The 9,912-nt window shown below is 40.1% G+C and overlaps 1 protein-coding gene and 1 pseudogene across 6 annotated transcripts in view; one reads left to right on the forward strand and one right to left on the reverse strand.

Moving 5' to 3' along the window:
• Positions 1–1,125: 1,125 nt before the first annotated feature.
• On the reverse strand, positions 1,126–9,469 carry LOC105545242 (annotated as a pseudogene).
• The window catches only part of SS18 (synovial sarcoma translocation, chromosome 18), a 73,697-nt gene continuing 72,889 nt past the window's right edge, over positions 9,105–9,912 (forward strand). For 2 of the 6 annotated variants that reach the window (XM_011988049.1, XM_011988052.1), the window contains exon 1: positions 9,421–9,821. In XM_011988049.1, coding sequence (XP_011843439.1) covers positions 9,753–9,821 — 69 coding nt within the window. In that variant the 5' untranslated portion in view covers positions 9,421–9,752. Of the gene's footprint in view, positions 9,228–9,420; positions 9,822–9,912 lie in introns of those variants that run through there. The other 4 variants (XM_011988050.1, XM_011988054.1, XM_011988055.1 and 1 more) reach the window with 4 other exon arrangements.

The raw sequence follows: 9,912 nt of genomic DNA on the forward strand, positions 1-9,912 counted from the left end.
CTGTAAAAAATGTCACTGGTATTTTAACGGGGATTGCATTGAATCTATAGATCACTTTGGGTAGTACAGACATTTTGACAATATTAATTCTTCTAATTCATTAGCATGGAATATCTTTTCATTTTTTGGTGTGCTCTTGAATTTCTTTCACCAGTGTTTTACAGTTTTCTTTGTAGACTTTTTTACTTCTTTGCTTAAATTTATTCTTTGTTTTTTTGTTTGGTAACTATTGTGAATGCGATTGTTTTCTTGATATTCTTTTTCAGATTGTTCACTGCATATATAAATGCTACTAATTTTTTGTATGTTGATTTTGTATCTTGCAACTTTACTGTATTCGATCTTCTATGTTCCTAAATATAAGATCATGGTTCTGCAAACAAGTATAATTTGACTTTTTCCTTTTCAATTTGGATGCCCTGTCTTTCTTTCTCTTGCATAACTGCTCTGGCTCAGGTTTCCAGTACTATGTTGAATAGGAGTAGTGAAAGTGGACATCCTTGTCTTTTTCCAGATTGTAGATGAAAGGCTTTCAATTTTTCCCCGTTTAGTGTGATGTTAGCTGCAGGTTGGTCATATATGGCCTTTATCGTTTTGGGGTATGTTTTTTCTATACCCAGTTTGTTGGGGTTTTTTTTTTCCATGAAGGAAGGGATGTTGAATTTTATCACATGCTTTTTTAGTATCTATTGAAATGTAATATGGTTTTTTTTCTTTGGTTCTGTTAATGTTATATGTCACATTTATTGACTCATGTATGTTGAACCATACTTGTATCCCTGGCTAAATGAAGTTAACTTTTTCCTAATTATTTTTTCTGTTTCTCATACTATACAATCTCATTTGACATATCTGCAATTTACTGATTTTTTTTCTTCTAGTTCTAATCTGTTTTTGAGCCTTTCTCATGAATTTTTTATTTCAGATTTTGTACATTTCAATAATTTTTTTGTTTTTTGTGTTTTTAAATACGATCTTAATATTTTTGGGGGTGAGAAACATTGTTTTCATATTTTTCTTTAATTCTTAATTTTTTTTCAGTTTATTAATCCTTTTGTGAAAACTCTATGCAGTCAGCACAGATAAAGTCATTAGTCATTGCAGAATCTATACTCCTGCTCTAGCTCACTGTTTGCTGGCACCAACATTGGCCTTTGCAGTCCCCCTGACTTTCTTCATTCTGTTTTTGCATTTCTTTTGCTGTTTTTCTTAAGGTCTTCTTCTCATACAGGCCATGTCTTGCAAGTCTATGTTTGAGTTCATTTTTCTTTGCATAATCCAAGAAATCATGCCAAAGCCAGTTGTCTTGCCACCACTAAAATAGGTTATGAATCCAAATTCAAAGATGACATCCAGTGTGGTATTGTACATTTTGGCTCGCTTCCCCCAAATTTCTGTCTTAGGTACTGTTGCCTTCCCAGGGTGAAGGACATTGATGCCCATTTGTTTCCTCTGAAGTAGTTGATAGGTCATGAACTTCCTCGTGGAAATAGTTACTGTTTTGTTTGTGATGGCAGTCAATCCTTAGGCAGCCAGAAAGTGGGGGGAAAGTTTCTTTAATTCTTGAAACATCACTTCTTTTAGTTCTTTGAATATATTTATAATGGGTGATTTAAAGCCTTTGTATAGCAAGTCTAATATCTGGGCTTCCTCAGGGGCAGTTTCTATTGATTGCTTTTTCCCCTTGTTTACAATCCACACTTTCCTGATTTCTTCACCTGACAATTTTTTTGTTGACAAGTGTACATTTTCATGGTACCGTTAATATGGTAACTCATATTCTTCCCTCTCCATCATTTACTGTTGCTCTTCGGTGATGACTTTGCTGTGATAATTATCTAAAGTCTATATTTATGAAATTTCTACTTCATTAGCTAGTTATCAGGTGATGTATGGGTCAAGACTTCTTTTTAAATGCCTTGAACCAATATATCTCTCTCCCTTTGCCAGGGCTTTATGTATATGTTGGGGCGTAATTTCAATTCTCCATCAGTTAAAAACTCTGCTTTCATTTTAACTTCCTGCTTTCTCAGATCCTCAGGGTCAAACAAAAATGAGAGATTAGGGCCTCTGCAGATTGTACCTGGGCATGTGCACAATTCTGCATATGCATGTGGCCTTTTACAGCTCCAAGAATATGACAGAGCTTTTCAAAGCAAGTCTCCCGTGTATATCTCATTTCCCTAATTTTCCTTTTCAGTTTTTTTTTTAACTTATTATTTTTTTTTTTTGAGACAGGGTCTTGCTCTGTTGCCCAGGCTGGAGTGCAGTGGTGCAATCCTAGCTCACTGCAGCTTTGATCACTTGGGCTCAAGAAGTCTTAGGCTCCCGAGTAGCTGGGACTACAGGCATATGCCCCCATGCCCAGCTAATTTTATTTTTATTTTTAATAGAGATAAAGTCTCGCTCTGTTCCCCAGGCTGGTCTTGAACTCCTGCGCTCAAGCAATCATCCCACCTTGTCCTTCCAAAGTGCTGGGATTATAGGTGTGAGTCACCGCACCTGGCCTCTTTTTCAGTTTTTGGACCAGTCTCTTGTTTACTCCAAATGGGATCTCTGTCTCAGGCAGCTGCAATGTTAAGCAATTGCCACTGTATATTCTGAGGTCAAGTAAAGACATGTCCTATGAATCTAGTTTTGTCAGAGACCTGCCTGACAGGTCAACTAATGACAGATCTCTGGGGATGCAGCTTTGTTGTTGTTAATTCCAAAACTGTTCTATCCCCTCCAGTGATTGGTATACTGCTGATTTTTACAAGTACCATGGTTGTGAGTCTGCTGGTTTTCAAGTATGCCACGGAGCTTGGGAGAGGTGGATGGAGTATAGGGCAAGTTAAAAAGTTACAAAGCTTACTATTCTTACTGAGAGTCAGCCATTTTCTTAAATATACAGTAGCCTTTGCAAGACTTTGGTTGATTTAGGATTTCTGCAAAAGTTTATAAAGACCTTTTCTTCCCCGTTTTCCTGTTGTTTTATGGAGGATTGGATTTACTGAGGCAAAGTTCTAACTTCACCATTTAGGAAGTGAGGCAGGAGAATAGGGTTTGGAGACAGGGAGTCTTCAGCTTCTGATTGGTCACAGGACAGGTCTTTATTTGCAATAGGGTGTAACTTCACTTCAGCCTCTGATTGGTCAGAAGCTGAGCCTTCACTTCAACCTCTGATTGATCATGAGCCAAGTCTTCATTTACATAGGGTGTAACCTACAGGAAACCTCTAAAGGGTATTTAAACCCCAGAAGATTTGCAACCAGGGCTCTTAAGCTGCTTGCTCAATCCTGCTCCCACGCAGTAGAGTGTACTTTCACTTCAGTAAATCTGTGCTTTTGTTGTTTCATTCTTTCATTGCTTTGTTTGTGCATTTTCTTCAATTCTTTTTTCAACACGACAAGAACCTGGACAACTCCTAGTCAAGAGCCTCCACCAGTATCAGAAGTGCTTCTCCCAGTGTCTGCCTTTTTTTTTTTTTGAGATGGAGCCTCGCTCTGTCACCCAGGCTGGAGTGCAGTGGCGCGATCTCGACTCCCTGCAACCTCCGCCTCCCAGGTTCAAGCGATTCTCTTGCCTCAGCCTCCCGAGTAGCTGGGACCATAGGCGCGTGCCACCATGCCTGGCTAACTTTTTGTATTTTTAGTAGAGATGGGGTTTCACCCTGTTAGCCAGGATGGTCTCATCCCTAGACTTCGTGATCTACCCACCTCAGCCTCCCAAAGTGCTGGGATTACAGGCATGGGCCACTGCGCCCAATCATGTCTGCCTTTTAACTGGAGTCTTTTGACTATTTGTTTTTAGTATATCAATATGCTTGGCTTGAAATCTCTTATCTTACTTTTTTTGTATTTGTTTCATAAAAGTTTTTTTCTACCCTTTCTTGAGTTATTTGAATACTTCTTAGTATTCTGTTTTATCCTCCTTATTAATAGTTATACCAGTTTTGTTTGTAAATATGATTATTTTAAAGTTTATTGATGCTAGAAAGTATCATGTTGGGGTCCCTGGAGGTCCTTTGTATCCTTTTATGGGTTCAAGGAGTTAAAAATATTTTTGTAATGACACAAGAGGTATTTTGTCTTTTAAAATTCATTTTCTCTTATGAGTGTACAGTAGTTTTTCTAGGGTCTGCATGATGTGCGACGATCTCATTGCCCTGACAGCTAATGGAGTCTCTGCTTGTGTTTAAAAGTTTCCGAGTTTTAATTTTTAATTAGGTAAATATTAAGAGATATTACCCAGCTAAACAAAGGGCTTTCAGGCACGTGCTAATTTTTAAAGATGCAAAGTATTTCTGAGACCATTGAGTTTGAGAACCACTGTTCTTGGGTTTGCGATGTGCATATTGAACGTATTATAGTGTACTTATAAATAACATTGTCCCCAACAGTGCAATTTTATTTTCCTCTATGTTTTGTACTGGCTTTAGCATGGGTTTTATCTCTATAGGTTATAATCTCCACAATATTATATTATTTTTCTTTTAAGGAAAACATATAATAAATATAATTGTTAGGTGGTTTAAGACACCGTATTTTGTAATATATTTAATAATTTATTCTTACTGCATAATGTCTAATTCAAACATAAATGATATACTGGAGAACAACGTTGTATCGGCTTCCTATTGCTCATCTAACAAATTACAACAAATTCAGTGGTTTAAAACAACACATATTATTAATCTCATAGTTTTGGAAGTCGCATGTCTGAAATAGGCCTCACTGGGCTAAAATCACGATGTCAGCAAAGCCAGGAAGGGCCAATCGAATCTCTCTCTCAAGATGCCCTCTCTCTAATTCTGAGTCTTCAGCCTCACAGATTCCCATTTAAGGACACTTATGATTTCATTGGGCTCACCTGGATAATCCACATTAATCACAGTATCTCAAAGTCAGTTGATTAACCACCTTAATTCTATCTAAAACCTTAATTCCACTTTGCCATGGAACCTAACATAATCACAGGTTCTGGATTTGGAGGTCGTCATTTTTAAGGTGATGAAATTATTCTGCCTACTACACCCATTCGTAGTGAAATTAGTTAACAGATAATATATCATAATCCTCTCTATAAATTGTGAAATAGTTCAAGAACAGTAACATTATTTTATTAAGTGCAGAATAACTGCATATCATGCACAAGGGCACAGAACATGCTAAATGTGAAAAAAGAACATTTGATATTTAAGGTCAGCAAATTTTCCAAGGGTAGACTGCCCTATCAAGCACTTTGGATTATAGTCCTAAAATGTCCATTTTTCCTTATTATATTATTACATTACAAATCTTGTCCTTGTTTAGTAATTTACAATACCCCATTTATTTGTACACATTTTATATGTTAAAGTTGAGACTTAATTAAAGGATCTAATGGAAGGTAATCGCTTAATTAAAGGATCTAATGTAAGGCACAGAGGCTAGTACATAATAAATGCTAAATAAATAAACATTATTTGTAATAGCTTTTTAGATATGGCAGCTACTTTTCAGGAAGTTCAGTGAGATGTAGAAGTGACCTGTCCAGTATTATGCCATGGGTAGAAGAATTGGGAACTCCAAACCTATGCATCTTTCACAAAGAGTGAAAGCTTTCCATAGGAATTACTTTTTTTTTTTTTTTTTAAAAAGCAATGCTTTTCTATATCACTGAACCAAAAAATATAATTGATTCAGTTCATACTTAATTCATTCTATATTTGATACTATAAGAAGAGATGAAAATGCCTCCGATAGGCTTTGTTATAGTCTACTTTGAATGAAACCTTCCATAGTATCAAAAATAAGGGTCCTTTACAGAGAATTGGGAAGGGTGATTTGTTCTTGCCTAAATAATGATTAAATAAATATATAGATGTATGCTTCTTTCTTTATGGTCTTGAAATCTGTGGGAGCCACAACTCAAATTGACTCATCAAATGCCACAGGGACTGTGAACAGAAATATTTTGAAAGATATTACCTGAGGGGTTTTGCTCTGAGCCCAATTATGAGCAGACAGGCTTGGTCTATGCCTTCCCAATGTATTCTAAAAATTTATGACAGCTCAGGGGCTTAAAATACCAGCACATTTGGTAGTACAGATACTCTATTAATTCTAAAACATACACATTAAAGAAATGCTTGTATGAAAGCAAAATTATTTTAGTTATCTATTTGTACATATTTTTTGTGGATTAAGATAATTTTTAATGCCATGGTTATATAGTTTCACTAAATATTGAACATACTACAGGAGCACTTCACTTTGTCAGTTCATAAAAATATATTTAAGGAATACACGGTCAGGTGTGGTAGCTCACGTCTGTTCTCCTAGCACTTTGGGAGGCCGAGGAGGGTGGATCGAAACCAGGAGTAAAGGAGTTTGATAACAGCCTGAGAAAAATGGTGAAACCCTGTCTCTATCAAAAAATACAAAAATTACCCAGGCATGGTGGTGCATGCCTGTAGTCCCAGCTACTTGGGAGGCTGAGGTGAGAGGATGATTTCAGCCTGGGAAGTCGAGGCTGCAATGAACTGAAATTGTGCTATACTCTAGCCTGAGTGACAGAGTGAGACCCTGCTTCAAATATGTGTGTGTGTGTGTGTGTGTGTGTATTTTAAGGAGTACAGATTTATGTAAAACAGTTTAAAAATTGAAACATAAAAATCAAACATGGACAATTTTTTTAAATCTTGTTTTTGGTTAAATCTGCCTACTTCATATTCATTAGTGTGAGTAATCAAGAATTAACTATTCACGCAGATTATTTTTCTTATTCTGATCCACTGTATATGTTCTTCAATTTAGGATTATTCCAAACTCCTTCTACCTCTTGGTTATGTCACTTGAATTCCTTCTTTGGATGTCTCTCATTCAAGAGCAGGGACTGATTTTTTTAGTTGGGGAGATGGTTGCCTGAGTAACTTACCTTTAAGTCCTTAGAGGACTTTCCCAGTTTTAGGCCAACTTCCCTTATTTATTCTCCTTTACTTCCTTAACTAAATGCTAGGGGCTGTTCATTCTCCTCCTTCTACCAACTCTGCTGCCACTCAGTCTACCTTGGGATTCCTCTAAAAACTAACGGTCAGGTGAGATGGGACTTATTATGTTCCCCTAAGTATTCCCTAGCTCAGGACTCTTAAATAACAAAGGCCCCCAAATTTTAAGAAAGATCTTTCAGGCTTCAGTCTCAATCATTCCTCTTTCTGAATTTTCTGTTTTTCCAGGTCAGGCTGATTGGACTGATTGCGTTTTAGCAAGGAAGCTTGAGGGTGAAGTAGTTCTCTTTTCTGGCTGGACTTAAAGAACAATGCTTTTCAACCGATTTCATGTGATCAGACACAGAAAATAATGGTATTTTTACAGCATACATGGTGTCACAGAAAAGACTGTGGTTATCCATACCTGGAGGCTATGGGTACTCTAGGCCCTACCCTGCTACTCTGAAGAAATAAACACCTCAGGGCAACCTGTCACCTGTTTTCAGTGGATTTCCCTTTCTCACCTTGGGGAAGCTGTAATTTAAACAAAGAAGGTACCTATCTCCGGGTGCCTCCCTGGAATAGAAGCCCCCTTGGACTATTTATTTTTTGCTGGGATATGGAAATTAGACAAGTGTTCCTATTGGTTCTTGTTGCCCTTTGAAGTTTCAGTGCTATCTGCCAAATGCACAGAACTGGAGCAGTAGGACTATTTACGATTCATGTTTCCTATTGAGATATTGTTCTTAGCTACTAAGTACTAAGGTACTTTTGTGTAAAGCATGAGACATGACTCTGCATGCCAGGTGTTGAGTGCACAGTGATAGTGGTAGACAAGTGTTGGTTTCCAAATTCGACAGAAGTTTTCCAATTTGGTGTGGTTACCTTAAGTCCAGCTACACCAGAGTGTTTTCTTCAAGGCTTAGAATAGTGAAAGACAACAGTTAAATTTTTAAGAAGAATTGCTATCAGTAGGAGTATAAACTTTCTTCCCTTTATCCTTAGAACAGCTTGAGTCTTCATCCTTTAGGTCTCAGTTTAAATATAATGGGGAATACTTTTCACACTAACTCATGTAGGTGTCCCTGTAATTCTGTTAGTTCCCCCCCCCCTTTTTTTTGGCTATTTTTTCTTGAGACTTTACATATATACATATTTATTTCTGGTCTGTTAGTCCCATTAGTGTATAAGCTCCTTGAGAAGAGGTTCCATGTCCAGCTTTTTCACAATTGTACCCTAGGTTTCCAATATAAAGTCTAATAAACAATGCATCCAGATTTAATCAATGAAACTCTTGATATTTTTGTGAAAAGCATTTATTTGATACTTTTTTTTTTTTTTTTTGAGACAGGGTCTTGCTGTGTCATCCAGGGTGGAGTACGGTGGGGCAGTCATGGCTTACTGCAGTCTCCACCCGCTGGGCTCAAGTGATCCTCTCACCTCAGCCTCCCGAGTAGATGGAACTACAGGTGCACACCACCACACCCAGCCAATTTTTAAAATTTTTGTAGAGCCAGGGGTCTCACTTTGTTGCCCAGGCTGGTCTCAAACTCCTGGCCTCAAGTGATTACATTTTTAAAACAATGTATTTTTTCTTTATTTTTCCAATTTATATGAAAAATGGAAATATTTATTTTTTATTATTCATTAACGTGTGTAACACTTTATATAAACTTTCCCTTTGTGTTATATGAAAGTCTAAATTTACAGAATACTTTAAAACCCCACGGCAACACAAAACCCACATTTGTCCGTGTTCCTTCCGTAATTTGAAAATTTTGCCTTTTTCCCTTACACTGACTTGAAGCCTGGCAGCTTGGGCCTAATTTACAAGGCACTAAGCACTCTTAAAAAACAGAGAGTGAGGATGCCCTGTTTCACAACTTAATTCCAAAGAGCCAAGTCAGACGAAATCGACCCACTTTCCTGCTAAGGGTTTGTCCCACGAGGCGAGCTCTTCTCTGTCCGCTCCAGCCAAGTTGGCCGATTGCCCCCGAGCACTGGACACAACCTTCGTGTCCCGGTTTCGGGTCAGGGTTACTTTCCAATTGTTATGCACGACTTTGTGCGTGCGTGCGAGACTGTGGACTCGGAGGTGCGCATTTGGGGCGTAGCCGAGCCATTTAAACCAGCGAATCCGCGTTCACCTTATCCTTCCACCTCTGTCCTATCTCGGCAGATGCTCCACGGATTGGCACGAACTCCCGAGTCCTGACCTTCCTCCCCTCTCCGGGCTGCCCGGACATCTCGGGGCAGCGACTTCTTGCCAGGAGGCGTAAGTAAGGATGAAGTTGGAAAAACTGAACTAGGTCTAGGGCACGCTCCGCAACGCAGTCGGGGAGACGCTTCAGAGCGCCGCGGGGGAGGCAAGTTGCAACCGCGCGAAGGGGGCGGGCCAGCTCGAGCCGCTCGCATTTCCTGTGACAGGGGCTGCCCCAGCCTCTCCCTCTCCCGCGGCGGCGGGACCATTTCCTGAATCGCTGAAGCGGAGGGAGGACTAGGGCGCGACTCTACCATTAGCGCGAAAGGCCGGGGGTGCCCACAAGGAGAGGTCGGGGGATGCGGGGACGGTCAAGAAAGTTCGGCCGGGGCTGGGGGTACCCCAGAGTGCGCAGAAACGAGACGTCCCTGGGCCAGAGTGCCTCCTTCAGGCCTGCCCCGCCGGCCGTCCGCTTGGCCCTGGAGCATCCCCCCTCCCCGCATTCCCGAGGTGGTTCAGCCCGAGAGGCCGGCGTCTCTCCCCCAGTTTGCTGTTCACCCGGAGCGCTCCGGACTTGCCGATAGTGGTGACGGCGGCAACATGTCTGTGGCTTTCGCAGCCCCGAGGCAGCGAGGCAAGGGGGAGATCACTCCCGCTGCGATTCAGAAGGTGAAACCGCGCGGGGTTGGGGATGCCAGGCCCTTCCCGCCTCGGGGAGAGACAGACACGGGGGGAAGGGCCGGGCCCGGAGTCGACCGGG

The sequence above is a fragment of the Mandrillus leucophaeus genome, unplaced genomic scaffold (assembly GCF_000951045.1).
Source record: "Mandrillus leucophaeus isolate KB7577 unplaced genomic scaffold, Mleu.le_1.0 Scaffold322, whole genome shotgun sequence".
NCBI lineage: Eukaryota > Metazoa > Chordata > Mammalia > Primates > Cercopithecidae > Mandrillus > Mandrillus leucophaeus.